This window comes from Empidonax traillii, unplaced genomic scaffold (genome assembly GCF_003031625.1).
Source record: "Empidonax traillii isolate 1590-97213 ecotype Southwest subspecies unplaced genomic scaffold, ASM303162v1 scaffold63:size2014119, whole genome shotgun sequence".
NCBI lineage: Eukaryota > Metazoa > Chordata > Aves > Passeriformes > Tyrannidae > Empidonax > Empidonax traillii.
Genome location: NW_020955256.1, coordinates 1,474,569 through 1,494,512, shown reverse-complemented (window position 1 = coordinate 1,494,512; position 19,944 = coordinate 1,474,569). Strand labels below are relative to the sequence as shown.

The following is a 19,944-nucleotide window of genomic DNA, read 5'->3' as shown; positions in this document are numbered from 1 at the left end:
CCTTCATAACACTGCTGAAAGCATTAATGAAAATTTAAGTGGGAAAATGTACATTCTTTATTCTGCTGTTTTAGATACAGAATAAAATTTAACTTTTCAGAAAATAAAACTATAGCTACAGCTTTGAGAGCTGTCAGTTTACTTTTGAGGATAAAGTACATGCACTTTTTCCAGTTACTTTATTGCACATAATGTACAGTCATAAATGGTGTTTTATTTACACGTCTTTTGGCAATGTCCACGTTTGCTTTTCCCCTCAGAATACATTATTTTGCACAAACAAAACCTTAAATGTTTCACACAAACTGCCATAATACAAGTCAAAGCATATATGTGTATATGTCATTTTATTGTTGCTGCTAATTCTTCTAAGAGTTTCAAATCTCAGTTAATCTTTGCCTTGGGAGGCAGATTCCCCCCTGGTTATTCTGTTGTCGAAGACGGACACCCGAACTGCAGGCACTAAGAAATTAGCACTACAGCCTTCTGTGTCTGACCCCTTAGCCCCTATGCAGAACCATACCACCTGCAATTAGTGCACAGGCACAGAGAAGGAAGAGCACTGTACTTTCGTTAACCAGTTTGATTCAACATTGATTATCACGTGTTAATGTTACGGTTCACGTGTTATTTGGACAAGTATTCCATTAAAAGTGTTTTAGAAAAATATATCAAATACATTAAAAGAAAATAGAAATTCCAGTAACAATTATATACTTCCAGCCCTAGGAATGTGTTACTCAGATTCCATTCTGTACAATGTGCTATTTATGTTAACTTTTTTTACCCAGACACAAAGAATTCAGTTTTATATACTCATAGGCATGTTTCCCTCAAGTTAAAGTAATTTCTTAATGGATGGCAACACACTTCAATTTTTCCCTGCATTTTCAGGGCAGAAAACCTTTTAGTGGTCCCCCTCCTAGAGTACAATCTGGCAATAAACCATTCTTTACACGCAGATCTTTGACATACTTTTAAAAGATATGTTCAAATAAAAGATCAATATTGTCAGTATACACTGAACATATGCTCATTAAAAATATCTTTAATAAAAATCCTTGAAGACTCTTCATGAAATATATCTTGAATTGATAACATGCACAAAAATACTCTCGGAGAAACCAAATTTGTTGTCTTGAGAAGACAATTTAACTTCAGAATAATACGAACCTAACTTCAGTTATTTAGCAATATTGAAGTCATCCTTAAATTCAGTTCTAAACCCACTTTGCTTCTTTCCTATAAGCAGGCAAAATATAAACCAGTTAAATTTTCAGACAGGCACTTAGATAAATTAAGAAATGCCTTTGGTGGACAACAATGTATATTTTGATTTTAGAGTTTTTCCCTTTTTTTGCTGTCCTTCAGCTTTAAAGTACTATAAAGCTTACAGCAACTTTCACTATTGCATATACTGAAGAATGAGATGAAAATGCACTGTGAACAAAGTATGACAGTAGTTAATATCTACTGATAAAAATACAAAATAATAAAAATACTACAGGACAGCAGTAGTCCTGGGAATAGAAGTATTCTTCAATATAAAATACTAAACTTTTGTTCCATCTGAATAGTTTCACCTAAAATGGAGAGAGAACTTCACCAAGCCTAAATGTGTGCCTCTGATAAAATACTTTAGGAATATAACTTATTGGCTCTGTAATGACACTTGTGCCATTATCCAGTCAAAAGGTTTGGTATAATCTGTTGTAAATGTCTAATTTTTTTATCATTTGCCTGTGGCTGATTTTTAGGATAGCAACTGTTAAATTAATAATCTGTAAAAGTAAAACTATTCAAAATGCACTGATATTTCAGCTGTACCTAACATTTTCATAGAACAAAGAACTACATGCCATTAGAAAACAAACACTATCAAAGCTAGACTATTCTTCACTATAAAATAAAGATGCATTCTATTTTAATTACTACCAATACTGTGAGAACTCTTTAACACTCAAGTTTTATACTGTATGGATTTCAAGATAAATAGTTTGAAACATCATAAATTAAAAGAGGGATGTGAACGGATTCAGCCTCCTCATCTGAATTTTTAAGATCTACAGGAAAAAAAAAATCAGATTTCACGAACACTGTTGACATTGGAAAAGTTATCTACAGTGAGGATCTCCCTCAACATTAGGTGTAATAATCTCAATTTAAGATTACAAATCTAGGAGAACTACCTGGGAAATGTAAAGGAGCTTCAGACAGCTTAAGTTCTAAGAAAGGGAAATGTTTCCATAAAAATATTTGCATAGATGTACATACAAAACAGCATTTCCACCATTTAAATCCTCTGCATTCGTTTTGCTCAAGTCATCCACAGGGATGAAGATCACATAAAGGCAGCCCTGGAATTTGAAATGGCTGTTGCTTGGTAATTTAATGAAAGGTGTATTTTTGTACTTTCTGCAGTCACTAGGAAAAGATCCAGTTTGACCTTTGGCTTACATATTGTTCTCCCCTGAGCTAGGCAGTACTGACAGACTATAGCAGAAAAAAAAAAAATGTTACATGAAAATAGTGTGGCATGAAGAAAATAAGGCACTTTTGGCAAGGAAAACCCCCAGATTTTGTATTTCAATGTACAACAGTTCTATCCAGAAGTATTTTGTGCTTAGAAACATCACATGGTGCAACAGTGAATCAGGTGCCAAAACCAACAAATCACGAATTACTGTGAGATTAACTGCAACCTCTGAATGGTTCAACAAAGAATCAAACTGGTTTCTGTACACAGTCATGATTTACCAATGTACTGGCATCTTTGCTCTTTTGCTGTGAGCCGACAGTAATTATTTTAGAGAAAGAAAAAGAAAGTGTGGAATTAGTAATGCAGATGCTGAAAGGCAAAGTGGCAAGACTCTACAAGAATGTCTCAAAAAATGCTACTTTGTTCCCATTTCTACTGGCACCTATTCCCCAAGGTAAGAGGCCAGAATGACCAAAGCCAACTTAATAGTAGTGTGCAGAATGTCAGCTGACAAACAACATAAAAACAAGTCACGTTGTGTTATCTGTGGTCACGTTCTTCAGGGTTAGTTCAGTAACTCAAGACTTTACATTCTTCCGTCTTTACTTGTTTATCTTAATTACACATGTAATGGTTAATAAACAGACATAGTCCAGAGTTAGTAGGTTGGTATTATAACATTTATTAAAATAATGCTATGGGTTAATAGAAACAGCAAAGAACCAAAGAATTAAAATGCAAGCTATGTAAAAACCCAACTAAAACCCAAATATGTCTAATGTATTCATCCAGTAGCTAACTAAAAGCCCAAGAAAGACAACACTCCCAATATAATAAAGTACTGCAAAACAATTGGCAATTTTTCAGTTATCAAAATTGTGGGTTTTGCATTTTGTATCCTTTTTTCTCAATCAGGAAAAAAATTCTTTTGAATGTTATATAACATACATATAAAACAAGATAGAAAAATACATTATAAACTTGTAACAATGGCTGTAAATACATTATCTTACATGTTTCTCATAGGCAATAGGTTGGTTATGGTACATACATAGCATGAAACTACTAAGATAATAAAGAATAGACAAATACATGTCATCTGTACGGTTACATACAAGCGACACTCCCATCTACCCACTCTAAAAAAATTACATAATACTGTCAGAAAGAAGTCTTAAAACTACTTATTTTAATAAAGAAAAAAGTCATTAAAGAATGATAATACTGAGAACCAAGGCATTCAGAGATTTCAAAAGTCATGCTTTTTTTAAAGTTGATCCAAAATTTTGTCAACTAAGTTTTCAGAAGTTTGTTCAGAGCAAACATTACTTTCACATGTCACACATCTATTCCATACACTTCCCCTCCCCCCCCAGTAAAAGACCTTTGATAAATGTCTAAAATGTCCAGGTTTTATCACAGTTGAGATGAAACTGGATCAAATACTGGTATAGTTTTAGCAAATCTCTCTTCAAATGTTCGAGTGTCGCAAGTTTATTCAACCAACCAACCAAAATAAAACCAAAATGGCACAGCATATACTGTAAATAAATCCAACACAACTGTATGTGTAACAGGAAGACAAAGCTGGTGGCACAATAAACAAAAATCTAGCTGAATACGAAAGGATGAATGTCTATTGCATAGTAAATAAACTGATAATTATTTCCAGGTGAGACAAGATGTTAGATGAGGTCACCATGCAGGTGCTTAAAAATGTAAGCCCTCTTAGCTTACTATTGACCTTTCATTTGGAAGCTGTGAAGATTTGCAGGAGGAGAATAAGTTGACAGGAGGGGACTAAAATTATCACCTGATATTTGCCAAGTTTAGTACTGAGCCCCACAAAGTAATACTTAATGTTTTCAGAATAAAATACTGTGCGTTCAACAGCTTCAGCTCTTGCAATTGCCCAGCTATTTGAACCTCATGTGGAAACAAAGGTTAAAAATAAAGTTTAGCTGGACTTCAAACAACTAGCTGATGTCCCTCTCCTGCTTATCTTTTGAAGAAAAGCCAACAGGGAAGATCTAACAATAGTCAAAGACAAGCTGAAAAATAAATAACTTCCATGCTGTTTGCCACTGCAGGAGCTGTTTGTGAAAACTGGGGACATGTTCAGTAACTAACTGAAAACTAGCCAAGCACTTTCAGTTTCATTATTCACAGAACATCCGTTTTCTGGGTGATGCCGAAGCCTATTATAGTTGATGTATATTTATTTGAACCAAAATCAAGAAAACTCCTCTTCATCCCTGAACAAAACTGACATACTTCCAGCTCTACAAACATTTGTCAGCTAATAATCTCCTTTAGCATGAGACAGTCCGTATCACAGAACCCTTTGGTTTACGTTGCACAAGTATGGCATTTGCTATGATTTAAAAAGTAAGAGTGGCTGAAATAATAATGGGCTGGTTTGACAGAAACTTAGCAAATATTTCACATAATGAGATTTTGGCAAAGTCACATCACACTAGTATGGCAAAAATCAGGTAATTAATATGGTCAACTCATCATTTGTCTTCCCTCACAGCTTCTTTCACATACTGGGCGTCTGAGTGGCATGCAGTAACTTGTCTGAGGGAGAAGCTGATTGATTATACAAGACATTTGACTAAATGACCATGAAGAAAATAAGGCACTTCCTTTTCTTTAGACTTATTCCAATACTTAAAAAATAAAAAAGAAAGACTAAAAGGCTCTTTTGGTCTTTTGTTTCTTGACAACCACCAGAAAAAATCATTTAATGAAATAAAGGGTTTCTTTGTTCTTTTTTTCTTTTTTTATAACACTTGAAAGTATAAAATGCTACATTTCCAAAAATATATTTTTTTTTTCTGCACCAGCACCCTTGTATAGTAAAAGTATCTACTTTTTTGTTCATTTTGTTTCAATGCACTACACTTTATCTACAATTTCATTACATGTATACAGCAAATAGGCAAGCATGGCTTTTACATCCTTAATGAATTTTTTTCTATACAGGGAGGTTTAAAAAAAATATTTGAACAGTTTGCCCAGTAATGTGACACATAATGCATGTACCTTGTTCTCATGTAATCTTCCAAGGAGATTAAAATATGGTTAAAACAATTTAAACTTGTATTTCACTTTAATAGTGTTGCTGTTTTGTCCTCTGCATTAATGTAGTTCTGAAAAGTCATCATAATCTGCATTTCATGGCACACTTTCCTTTAAAACGTCCAATTTGGCAGGCAATAGAAAAAAGGCTGCAACATCTGCCCTTTGAGGGCACTGGTAGTGACTAAACGGCGTATCAAATTTTGAATACTTTTTAGAATCCCTTCCCCAATGACATCCCTGACCAAAGGTTCATGCATGATGCATCATCACACAGTACATTCAGAGAGAGCTTTGACTTTTTTTTTTTTTTTTTTTTTTCTGAGAAGAAAAATATTCCTAGAAGTCTCTCACAGTAACTGCCTCTGTCATCGGGTAGTTAAGGGACATCTGTCTCCATCTCGTGCGAGGCCTCCTTACCGTTCGCTTGGGGCAGGACACTAGAGGATGATCAGTGCGGAGGGATGAGTTGGACCTTATTGCTTTACTACTATTCAGTGCAGGTTCTAGAACCACTTTCACCCAAACAGGAGAACAACAAAAAGCGGAGTTGGAGGACAACAATTTCTTTGTCTGTTTTGTTAGATGGTAAGACGAACGGACAAGTGCCCCAGCTCGCTGCACTGAAGACAGGCAAGCAAAGGCGTTTACCAGTTAACTGATCAGCAGGCAGGCATGGTCAGGTCATCATTGGGTGAAGAGTTCAGAGGTCAGAAGGTCATAGGTTAGTTGCCGGTGGCGGCTGGGTGGTTAGAAACAAAAAAAAAAACAAAACAAAAAAAAGAAAGAAAAGATAGAGAAGAGATTAGTTCCAGCTAGTGACGGCTTAATGACAACATGAAAACTAATCACAACTAATAAAAAAAACAAGCATGTTTAATTCTGACATACTGATCGACACCATCTACAGAATGCAATAAAATCATGACAGCCCTCCATCATGATTTGGACACGTGAAGGAGAAGCCCACTCCCACAAAACCGGTTAACAGGAGAAATAGAGATAAAATATGACTAACGACTAATGGTTAGTAGCAGTCGATGAAGGAAATTGGAAAACAAAAAACGATGAACAGTTTTTGAACTCGGTAGAAGATTTCTGGAACAACAGTCAGTGCACAGCATCAGTATCTGACTGCTATTAAGCATTAGTACTTCCCCAGGTGCAAGCATTAAAGCAACTATTAATGATGGATGTGATTATTAATAACTGGTTGTTAAAAGAATGGAGTCATCTGAGGAATTCTGGACTTAAGAGAAACAATTTGGTTCAACAAACTACGGGCCAAACAAAGGGTTTTTGTTCAATAAATTTTTTATTGCCTTTCATTTATTCTATTTACAAACAACATGGAATTTCTTGGCCTCATGATACAAAGCAGTACTAAACTGTAGTCTAGCAACGTAGGCATCATCGTGGGAACCAGGAAAACGCTCAGCCTGCTACTATAGCCAGCATTTTCCTGTTTGAAATACTATTTTACACATATAGGACACTTATAAAATGCACTTGCATGTAAACACTGTAAAAGTCCTGCCATTTTAAAGTCTATACTTAAAAAGCTCTAAGTACATGAAAAAATAGAGAAAATATCTAATTGATACTAATAAGGCATTTTAAAACTACAAACAGCTCTCTTTATTCATTTTCAAAGCTAATACTCTGCAAATACAATAAAATCTGACATTTCATATACATTCCTGCTTTATATTTTTATATTTTAAAAGAAGCCACCTGTAAATACTATTTTCTTTTGCAAAAAAAACCCCCCCCAAAAAACAAAACCCCAACAAAACAAAAAATAAAACCCCAAAACACAAACAAATTACAGTAAAACATAAAAAAGTTCTCAAGTGGAAAGTTATCATTCCCAATGTTCTTGAGCTATTCCTTCTTTAATCATTCTCTCGCATTCTCCTTCACCAAACTTGGTCCACTTAACAGTAGTATGATTTTTTTTTTAAGACTCATTCAACAGCTTAATTATAGCTAATAAATTCTGAGGTTGATAAAAGTTTTTGTACTGTTGCCATTTTGACTAAGGCAGAGGAGATGAAAGTGAGAAAGGTATTCAGTGCAAAGTCAGATTTGTGCCATTATATAAAATGAAGTCCAGTAGGTGTAATATTCACAGATACCACTGATTTAGCAATCTTTCATGTGGGTTCATTTACTTTCACATAATAAAAATGGCCTATCATTTAGGATACAGTTCATAACACTACCAAAAACTACTACTGTAACATAAATGAGACCAAAACACAACTCCCTGAATTTTTTTTTTAAGAATCATGCTTAGCGGGATTTGTTTAAATTAAAACAGCCGTTTCAAAAAGAAAAAAAAAAAAATGTCATGTGGCACAATCTTACCACTTCACAGGTATACTAGAAACAGATTCTTAAAGCATATTGATACTGATTACAATTTTGATTAAATGGTATTAAAATTTATACATAAATTATGTGACAATTGATTTGGATAAATTCAAGAAAATTCTCAGCATTATTATTTCTTGTGGAGTTTAAAATCAAAGCAAGCTACTTTTAAAAAATACCAGTACACCTGTGATACATCCTCTGCCAAGTCTCTGGCCTTCTACAGTACACACAGGTTTGTCAACTGTGCAACACCATTTACAGTTTATTACAATTAAATCAGTCAGTCTCTCTGTTATATGCATCAAATTCAATTTTGTATTATTTATAAATTGGGAGTTTATTCTGAGTTAAAATGAGCTATATTTTCCAACCCTTCACCAATTCTAAATGCTTAGTTGTAAAACATTTACACATTTGGGGAGTCTTGCTTTAAATGCAGTGCTTATTTCTGGAAAAAACAAAAACAAACAAAAAACCAAAAACCAAAACAAAACCAACAAAACAACAAAATTATGCAACGAATAAAAAACTACTTAAAAAGTGAATGCAGTAGTACAACAAAGTCATCTGAAAGTCAAATTAGAATTAAAAAAACCCCAACTTTAGACCCAATGAATGCAAAACTAGATTTAGTGATATTTAACTATATAAAAAAATTTTCCTCATTGAAAAAAAAAAAAGTATTTCGGTTTGCTGACATTGTTTTTCATAGGCCATAGCTATAGAATTATCTTGGTGACAGAACAATCAAATAGGTGAATATGGTAAATACTGATAGCATTTTAATTCTACAATATGGAAATTTTTATTGCTGAACAAAGTTCTCTCCAAAACATTTAGTGAAACTTTTAAATCTGTGCAGTGGCAACCTTGGATTTCAAATTCAAAATACAATGAAGTTTGGTTGTAAAATTAACTTTGTGTTTCTCAATACACACTGACATTACTTAGGTAAGACTTTCAAATACGGCTCTCCTGAAATATCGATATGGTTTTCATAAGAGAGATGTATGCATGACTCATTCAACAGGAGGTAAGATATTTATTTATCTACTTAACACAGTGTGTTTCCACTTTGCTAGAGATAAATGCTGTTCTGTCAGAAAAAGGCTGTATTTTAAAAGAAGGTGAAATGATACCAATAATTAATTTCAATTACTTTTATATGACCCAGATAAAACATCTAGGCCCTTCAAAAAGTATTTAAAATTTATGTTCAGTAAACATTAAAATGATGAACTTAAAACTACAAATTGGTATCTTCTCCCTGACAGCAATCCCTAACTTCCCCCCAAGCCTGTTATTATCTATATTTACTAGCTATCTCAGGCAAATATCTAATGAAACAAAAAAGTATCCTCACCTGTCACCTGAAACTACCACTGCAGATCATGAAAGACCATGAGGAAAAAATGATTTCTGCAACATTAGGTCAAACCTTGAAAGACAACCTTACTAACTGTTTCTCTTGAATGTGATAGAAAAAATTAGAAAATATTAAAGCCTGTTTCTTTTTTTACCCTCTTTTTTTTTTTTGTAAACATGGGCTATGATTTTCTACTGATTATACCCTGTTGCCCGACTGAAGAGTTCTCAAGAAATGAGAACAAGCCAATGGGCTGCAAATAGTGTGCAGTGATATAAACAATCTTATAGAAATCTAAAGTAGTGTCTTTTATCAGCTTTACACTTTCTGTAAAGACTAAGATCATATGAAAGTGTTACATAAATACAGCAAATATCCAGGAGGGCCCCTTTTACTGAATTGACCAAAATCTGTATTTTTTCCTGAAGCCAATTTATGGAAGGTTGTGAGAAGTGAAGTGTAGTCAATGTTAGGAGATGTCAGATTTGTTACTGGAATTTGACTTTTGAATATTACAGTATCATGGAAACCTGCACAACATTGATTTGGATGAGAGCAGAATAATAATACTTGGCACGTAATGCTTTGCATCCTCAAAGCCCTGTACAAAGCAAGAACCCCCACAACACCCCTGTGAGGTAGGGAAGTATTATTATCCTTATTTTACTCATGGGAAAACATACACAGAGAGATTACATTACTTGCCGAAACCCACAGCAGGGATGGGGTAAGAATTCATCCCTCACACTACTTCCTAGTCAATGTCAATAAACCGAAAATATCAGTTTTCTCAATAAGCTTAAATACTTCATTCAGGGGTCCAAAGGCATGACACTTGAGGAACAGGAGAAAAATGAAGATTTACTTTCCATTTAAGAGTTAAAGAGAGATGCCCAAATACTGGATGTCATCTCACCAACAGGACTTCAAAAGTTGCTTCTCCTTCAGGTTACACATTTTAGCAGCAAAAGGAAAATACCAAGAAATAGATTTTGGAAAAAAAAAACAACCCTACAACAACAAAAAAAAAACCACCAAAAACACCAAAACACCCTCCCTTCTCCTACCCTTACTAATTCAAACAACTTTTGAAGTTATCTTCACAGCCCTTACCTTTCTGAATTCAGTTAGGTATCTGAGAACATGCATCCTCCTCATAATATACAGTACAGTGGCTCAAAAGTTTATTGGAAAATAAAGGAATCTAAATCTTCAGATTTCTCCAGACACAGACAGGAGGCATTTATTCCTTTACTTCTTTCTCATTAAGCAACCATCCATTCATTTTATTTTGCAACACCAATCTGATATTTCCATACCAATAAAAAGAACGAATTGGGGGGAGACGGGGAAGGAGGAAGGGAACATGACCAAATTAAGTATTGCAGCACTGATTTCATAGCGTTTTCTGATGCAGATGGATCTTTCATTTTTAAAACTGTATCAGCTATAGCATTTCTATTAAATATATCAAAGTATATATATTTAATTTAGCTGGGAAAGCCAAGTTTACAATTTTTTTATTTTTTATTTTTTTTTAAAAACCGCCAGCATTCCCAAAGCTTTAAAATATTAACTGTTCAGATTTTGGAGAAAAATAATGAATGGGTCAAAATAGGGTATTTGGTTAACCAGCTGTGGTGTTGCAAATCTCATGTACACTCAAAGCACTTCTTACAAACAAGAACTGCAGAACTAAACTAACCTCGGTCTGCGGTCACAATCCTTTGGTAAGGATGGACACGCATATCGTGCCTTCGAACTTTAGTAGCCACCGCACCTAGTTAAATTGCAATTACCAAGACAAAGTTAGAAAACATTCACAGAAAACATTAACAGCAGGTTTATCAAAATGGATTTAAATGATCATTAACTACAGAAGTTCATTTTAAGAAAAGCAACAAGTTAAGGCACAGTAGTTTCAAATCTTAATCTTAAAAAGAAGTTTATCTGTGCAGATTAATATTGCATTTATTTTAAACATCCTGGCCTTAACCTGTTTAATCCATTCATTTACAATCCCAAAATTACAGTATTTCATGAAATCTATTAGACCCAAGCACATTTAAGCTTTACTAGTCACATATTCACTGAAGTGCCTTTCTTGCAGCAGGACTATTTTAAATAATGCCATCTTTTAATACTGACAATTATTTGCTAACCTTAAGATCACTTCCAGTTCTACCACAAAAAAAAAAAAGTTTTAAAGCAATTCTTCAAGCCTACAATTGTGATTTTTAACCTTTAAGTCAATAAGTATGAACTGCAATGAATTAGGTGATTAGTAAAGCAAACACTATATAGAACACTTAGCAGTCAGTATACTACTATACACCCATAAATTACAGCTACTCTGTAATAATAGGACCTAATCCAAATTAATAGCACTATTTTATTTTAAATCTATGTGCAAAAAAGTGCAAGTAAGTCACTGACTGCTAGGCCAAGCTTTTTTCAAGGCTGCTGAAACTAAGCATTTGTTAAAATTCAGATCTGATGAAGGATCAGTTAAGACCGTTCTTGAATTCTTAGCCTTTCGTTGGGAAAGCCATACCTGAAGATAAAAGGAAGGGAATTAAAAGTTAGTCACCAACTAAAATTTGATCCCAACACCAATATCCCCCAAAATATTGATAGGGATGCATTTCTCTGCCATTTTTAACAGAATTATTTTAAGACATCTTAAAGGTCCACCACGAAAATGGACAAAATACTATAAATGAGAATGAGGGTGTAACAAAATAAAACTCAATTAAAAACTAATTTATTCAATTAACTCTATACAATTGCTCAGACAATAGAGCAGATGTATTAAGAGTTATTGATTATATGCAACTTCAGTGGGAGGGTGGGGGTATCCCCCCTCCCCCCTTTTCCTTTTTTAAGTAACATTTTTTAATGAGATCTATTTTGGTAAATCCACCTCACACAGCTAAGCCCAAGAGTATGCAATGGTTTCAGATACCATTTTAGGAGCGATTTTCCCCTCCTCTCTCTTCATAGAAAATCCTGTGAGAAATCCAAGTTCCCTGCACTGTATTAAACTACTACTCTGGAATGATGTATTTCTTTACGTGCTATTCACTGCATGCAGGAGAGGGGTTTGCTCCTACCCAACAGCTGACAGCTACTCTGCTGAACTCTGTAACTGTGACTTTTCCCCAGGATGTTTCACAAACGGACTCACAGATTGGGGGTAGAGAAGCTAGGGAGAATATTTACATGTTTGTGGGAAATTAATAAACTCTAAAATTATCATATGCTCACTGAATTTTGGCTATGGGGTAACTGACAACAACCATAAACTCCTCAAAGGCAGACCTACTGCATACTTCTGTCCTACTAGAATTTTTATTATTGATTCACTAATCCTGCAAGACAGGATATATATTATATGCAATATATACATATAAAATATAATATGGAAACATGCACACATACAGATAACTCACCAAGCATCTGTCACGTGAAACACTGATTTTTTGCAATATTTTCAACAAAATATTGACTTTGAACCTTATTGTCCAGTCTTCATTAGAGATGTTTAGAATTTGTGTAAATCAATAACTGCGACTGAACAAACTAAGATCAAAGTCCTATAAAATCAACATTATGCAGCACCAAGGTCATATGCAATTCAGAACAAACTGAAGGGAAAAAAATTATTTAGATTCTGTAGAGGGTAGGGAAGGAAGAAACTATGGGAACTGCTTGCTCCATATTGACCAGTTAACTGAATTTTCATGGCTGCTTTATCATTCTTGCCTTCACAAACCAAGTCAGTGGTCTGAAATATTAGGAATGATGGGCATTTCAATGCAATGTATATAAAAGAAGCCATCAGTAGAGCTGCTAATTTTATCATACTTTGGTCAGAACTTGGTTTGTTTCATATTCATTCACTGAAATTATTTTCTGCTCACAAAATGATTTACAGCTTTCTGACACTGAGGAAAGATTTATCAGTTTAAATAAAGCAGCAAAAACTCCAACTGAGAAAAGACCTTTCCTCTCCATCCATTTTTGCTACTAAAACAATAAAGCAAAATAAGAATCTTCCAAAGATTGCTGGACATTAATTTATGTTAAAGAGAATACAAATAAATCTTGTATTTATGGCAGCCCAAACGACAGGCAACAGACGTCTATTTAGCTTTTTTTGCCTATGTATCCACCATCTAATGTTATACAAACATCAAGATTTTTTTTTCAGTAATCTTATTAATATAAATAAACACACACATTCAAGAATGCAAAATATGTTTGAAATGTTCAAGAGCTGCACCATTTGAGCAGCTCTCCTAGGCAGTTTTGATACACCCAAGTTAAGTTTGTTGCTTCGAATCTGTTTCTTTGAGCTCCATGACCTCTACAATGCAAATACCATAAAAGCATAAGCAAAACATTCGTCAGTCATCCAGTACAAAGATCTTACCTAATACACCACTAGGTTCAATAGGATACTCAAGGATTGATGTAGCTGGTGCCAGCGTGTAGGGGTATTCATATGGTGTGTAAATTAAACCGGCTTCGGGTCCAGGTGGAACTATTGCAGCAGTGGGATGAGGAGTTCCGTTTGGCATGACAGCGGTTTGTATTTGTCTGATCAAAGGCATTATGGTAGGGCCAGCTGGCGTAGGGGTACGCAGGGCAGCTGGTGGGAGAACAGGCGCAGGCCCAGTAATAATCCTTGGAGCCTGGGCTGTTGCTGCAAGAGAAAAGGCAAGGGCTGCTACAGTAAGCAAAGAAATTCAGAGGAAAGTATGGAGATAGCAGTACAAAACGTGGAAAGAATGGGAAAAAGGGGAAAAAGTAGGAAAGAAGAAAAATAAAAGGAAATCATTAGTACATGCGCTGATCACACAGTGCCAAAGCACACCATTCAAATGCAAACAGCTTTCCATTTTCCAGTGTGATTAAGTATGAACATGCAAAATAAAAAAGCCATTGTAAAACAGTGAGGTAGATTTCTCAAACAGGTTACACAGCACGAAAGCTCCATTTAGACCACGTTTCTTCATTTATGCTATCAAGACTGCATGAGACTGAGATGCATGCAGGAAATACAAGGGAAATACTGTCACAAATACAAAGAGTACAAAATTTAGTGCACCTACAGAGTCCACAGACACTCAGTTATGCAGAGCTGCTGTATGAGTCTACAGTTTTTATATGACTTAAAACTGTATTTAAACCTATATACAATTCCAATTTCCAGGATCAGTGAAGCAAAAGATGACCAGAAACATGAATCAATCAATCCTCTCCTACTCTAGCATGAATAAAATAGACTCAAATGTGATTTCCATATCAAATATCACAAAAAAAGATACTTCCTTTGTACTAGAAGTTTACTGCAGCCTTGCTTAATTTAAAGAAAATAGATTTTGTTTGTTTGTTTGTTTTGGTGGGTTTTGTTTGTTTGTTTGTGGTGGCTTTGTTTGGTTTTTTTAAGTGGTGCTAACATGTTTCATTAAGTGTTATCTGAAGCCTGTTGGCACACCAGATGAACAACAACTTCAACACTAACACATCTGCTGGTAACAGTCAAGCTAAAGGGTTATAATTTATGGATTTCTGTGCACTACTGTTGATCTACATCGGTTTAATTAACTTATGGGTGGCCTGAAAAGAGAAATGTGGTAAAAAGTTTTTCAGATGTTTTTTTATTATTTTTTAAACAAAAGTGCTCCGATAATTCAAAAAACCCTCAAAACTTTTCCTTTCTTGAACAAAAATAAAATAGTATGGCTTCTACATGTTCAACTTTTCAGTAAAATTGAAATACAAAGAGTGAAATCGTCTTACTATGAAAAAACAAATATTAGTGTGGAAACCTCTAGTCAAAAAATAATAATTCTATCTTCCTGCTTACACTGATAAAATAAACCAATGAGAACAGATCAGACAAAGAAGTTGTTCAAATTAATACAGAGGTTTCTATGCAACAGTTTACATCAATTTAAGCTATTCTGAAAGCTATTTTACTCATAAATTTAGAGACTAACATATATTTAAAACTGATCTAGCTTTAAATATTATAGTGTTCATTAGGGCTGAAAGATTTACCATTACCATTGTAGTGGTAAATATGGTAAAAGCCCTTCCTTATGTCTCTTTTCAAATCAGATCAATTACACTGGTGTAAGCACTCTCAAATTGACCTAACTACATTCCAATCTTTGAACATATTCAACATTGAAATGGTGACTGTGTGGAGAAAACAAATTTGCAAATATCAGTAGGCCCTTAGTGAAAAGACTGGTTTAACTGTGCTTACATTTGACATCTGTATCACAGTTACAGCAAAAATTGAATTTGGAAAAGGAGCTACATTTTCAGAAGGAGAAATTAGATTTTCAACTAGAGAAAATAATTTGTATCACACGTAATAGGTATATGCTTTCATTAGTAGGTGCGTGTAATTAATTTTCAAGTGTAAACTTGTGCCTACATGCGTTTGCAAAAGCATTTTCACACAAATGTAATGGAAGTAATCGTAAAAATGGCTTGTTACATCACTGATCCCTGTGAACTCAGCTGTGAAATCAGTTGATGAATTGTTGGTAAAACATAACATTTGGGGTACGCATGCAAGCAAGATGAAAGGAAGGAATATAATACAGAAAAATGTATTCACAGTATCCTCAACCTCTGTAACATTTTAGAATTAAATCTCTAAAATTGAAAAGAAGTCTATTGTCCTTAAGGATGCATTAGGGAAAAAAAAATTGTACAACAGGAAAATCTGGCTAAAGGGCTGAGATTTGTTACACTATGTATTTGTAAATATTTCAACCTAGACATACTACATACTGCCTAAAAAAAGGGGGGGGGAGGGGGGAGGAGGAGGGCGACAAACAAAAATCCTCCAAACTGACATAACTTATCACCAAAAGATGTTTTCCAACAGCTACCTACTGTTTTGTTGGGTTTTTACTGCCTTCCAATTCTCCAACATAGCTGCCACTGTACATTTTCCAAACAGTATCTCTAAGAATCAAAACCTGCAAACATTACTATGGCATTGACCCTTGAGCTTATGACATGCTTACGTGATTTGATGTTGGCATCTCTGTAGGTGCCATTCAGAATTGCAAGCTCCATCAGCTGCATCTTTTTAAGGCTGTCTTCTCCTTCTGCCTGCAAATGAAAAGATAGGAAGAATTCAGGATTATGAATTCACTAGTGCACAAGATCTAAGGGACCTAGAATAAAACGCCTTCAATCAAAATACCTGCTTACAAAAAACAGCAAGCTTTGCTAACTTTTCCTTGAAATTAAGGGCAAGTTACCCGTTGTCAACATTAAGTCATGTTGACAAACGTGTTTAAAAGAGTTTTGGAAAAGAAAGCTTCATAACATAAATTATAAAAATAGGGTTAAATGTAAGTTGTGTTTGACAGAAATTGTTTAGGGAAATTTCTCCTCAAATACGTGTTTGTGTACTCCTAAAGGTATCTTTTAAAAAATGGTATTATTGGGCCAGAGGAAGAATAGGCATCACAGATTTTAAGCACTGCAATTTATTGTAACCTGCTCCACTATAGTTGACTACTAGGGAGGTGGAGCAAACAAAAATAAACAACAAACTTCGAACAGCTTTCCAGACAGGATATTGACAAATGTCGAAAGGCTGAATTCCTAATTCTAGCACATGTAGATGTATTCTGATGAGGATATAACCATTATTTACACAGCATACATTATTCCTGTTTTTTTTCTTCAATATAAATTACTTCCCTGAAGTTACCCACTCCATGGCTATCAGGCAGGTTGCATTAATATTAAGTAGTGTTCCGTAAAAAAGGGCACCACCAATAGCTGTGTCTACTAAAGTACAGCATCAGTGAAATGTCATCTCAAAGTAGTTATGAGTTAGCATAACTAACTCATAGCAATGTTCCAAATGTATAGGGAAAGGTATTTTCAGGTTAGTTTGCAGCAAAGTACTATCATGCATACTTTACTGCCAAACTAAGGATAAGGAATATACTAAATTACAAGACAAAAATAGTTTTCAAATTTTATCTAAGCAAATACAGTACTTATTGTGAGGTGTGTTCAAGGGCCACCACACCTTGCAATGGAAATTTTAACAGCTGATTTCTATCAACAACATAAAATGGTGAGACAGGTCAACACCAAATTTCTTTCAGATGTCAGAAATGGAAAGTCCTAACTATAATACTGAGGACTTGCATCAACACCTAGATTACCAAACAGTAATAATTTACGCTGTTGTTAAACATTCAGAATGTACCAAGAATCACACATTTTCTTTATATATTACTGTATGACAGACCAAGCTGGCACTAATACTGAAAAAGTAAATGCACATTCAATTACCACTTTAGCTACAAATTAATTGTAAGGTTAAGTACTGTACTATTCAGAAACCTCAGACTCCACAGCCATTAAAATGAGACCCTCTGGAATACAAAATATACCGATTCTAGCAAGCTTAACATGACATACTCAGAACAGTTACATTTTAAATGCAAAATTTTATCTTCTATTTTTAAAAGAAACTCTTATTTCACTGCATCTTTGCTGATAAATTACTTAGGCAATCATGACACAATAAAAACAATTCCAAATCTATCTCTCTATCCAGACCTGACAAATTCTTGTCATTCGGGATATACCTTATCTAATTATTTTAGCAATAAAGATTTTCTTTTTACCATTGATTCATCTTTTCCCCTCCCCCCATAACAGTTACACTGTTATTGGCTTTTTGTTTGTGTTCATGTATTTATTTATTTGAAAGTGTGCAACAAGAAAACTTCCTCACAATGTCAGCTGCCTCTCCCATACAGTTCCGTTAATGTTACTAAAATTGCTCACTTCCTCCAAATAAGACTTCAGGTGATTGATCTACACCCTTAATAAGTCTCAGTAAATGCTGAATCTTACATTCCACTTGATGGGATAATTTTAGTAACTCTAATCCCAGATTTTGCACCACAGTGAGTGTTTCCCAATATAACTATTTCCCAATATAACTATTTAGACAGAAATTATTTTTACCCTTCTGACATGCCCAAAAGAAGGAGCTATAAGTCCAAGTAATTATTCTTACTTTGGATCTTTAACGTTTTCCTGTAGGTCACTATTCCTTTCTATGAAAAAAAGATGCTGCAATTACCTAGGTTTTACAAAATATGTTTATGAAAACAATAATGGACTTCATCAAACAAAGCAAACCAAGACTTTTATTTTTGAGATTTACTTCTCTGGAATACTGCTCAGCTGCTGATAAACTTCTCTTCTTCCAAACTGACCCCAAAACACTGCTTAAAACTTTTCCTTAAAGACTGTGTCAGTAAAAAATCAGAGATGTAAGATGTGGACTTGCATTACCAGACATTAACTTTTGACTTTTGGTACTTTGATTTTTAAAGCACTTATAAGATAGAAAAAATCCAACCCAAACGAAAACCCAACCAAACCACTTTAAGTCATCGTTCCGACTCCTCCCAGAAGATGGCACTGTTTATTATACAATACTATCTCATAAGACCCGGGTACTTAGCAGTATTTGCACCACCGTGCTGGTGGTGCTTAAAATCCTGCCACCCCCCTTGCACCCTAAACTTGCAACAGTAACTTGCCACATCTCCTCAAGGTGAAGTCAGAGAAGCGGTAAGGACCCTTTCAGACACGCTGTCATGTCCTACATTCTCTGGCATCAAGATTTCCACTTGAACATCATTCACCAATAGCCAAGACCTCAAATTTCCAAGAGCTAGGACACAGCAAGAGGCACATGTTTTTGCCTGCCCTATCCTCTCGCTTCTTTGCTGACAAAAGATCGAGTCAGGCAAAGGACTGGATCTATCTTAGCCCCAGGCATTTCTGCAGGCACTCTCTGTTAAAGCAAAGAGAGGTTGCATCAGGGATACAAAGGCAATCTCTAAAGGGACAGTACATTACCTGTACAATAGCGGTAACAAAGCTCAGTCATTTGTACCGAAAGGAAGCTACTTTGAGCAAACATCAATAAGGTCACTTAACGCCAGATTTGCATTACTAAGTTGAAGCTCAAGTGGTTGCCTCAAACCTCTCATCCTCTTAAATCTCCAGTGCTTTCCTTCTATTTATCATGTACAATATAACATGCAGATTAAGAGAAAAAACCCCTTAAATGCTATCTTGAAACGTAATTCTTTATATGTAAGCACTTGCAACTGCTCACTGAATACAAATACCGAAGAGATGCAAGTAGTAAATCCTAACAAAGCCAACCGTGAACAGACACCAGCGGTTACTGATTTTTAAACACACGGCCCCACACTCCTCACAGCAGCTCAACTCTATTTGGGCTAGCAATCAATAGACCTAAAGGAGACCAAAGGCCAGTGAGAACGATCATTTTAAGTAACTTGCTTTCCAGCCTATATAAGGGAAGGATTAACACTCTCAAGGCTCAAAACACTAGTAACAACAAGTGCCACCTATGTGAAGTCTCTGGGGAAACACTTCCTAAATTTCAAACTAAATACACAGCACTGACTATACGAATGCCCAGTTAAAACTCCAACTGACTCCCCTACACTGGACAAAACTGACAGTTTCACCCCCCCCCAAAAAAAAAAAAAAAAAAAAAAAAAAAAAAAAAAAAAAAAAAAAA

The 19,944-nt window shown here is 34.9% G+C and overlaps 1 protein-coding gene across 11 annotated transcripts in view; it reads right to left on the bottom strand.

Moving 5' to 3' along the window:
- Positions 1–3,718: 3,718 nt before the first annotated feature.
- QKI (QKI, KH domain containing RNA binding) overlaps positions 3,719–19,944 on the bottom strand; it is a 157,631-nt gene continuing 141,405 nt past the window's right edge. For 3 of the 11 annotated variants that reach the window (XM_027880023.1, XM_027880026.1, XM_027880030.1), the window contains 4 exons: positions 16,364–16,451; positions 13,744–14,040; positions 11,014–11,088; positions 3,719–6,305 (listed from right to left, as the gene is read on the bottom strand). In XM_027880023.1, the coding sequence (XP_027735824.1) occupies positions 6,289–6,305; positions 11,014–11,088; positions 13,744–14,040; positions 16,364–16,451 (477 nt within the window). In that variant the 3' untranslated portion in view covers positions 3,719–6,288. Of the gene's footprint in view, positions 6,306–6,859; positions 11,863–13,732; positions 14,041–16,363; positions 16,452–19,944 lie in introns of those variants that run through there. The other 8 variants (XM_027880025.1, XM_027880029.1, XR_003570791.1 and 5 more) reach the window with 6 other exon arrangements.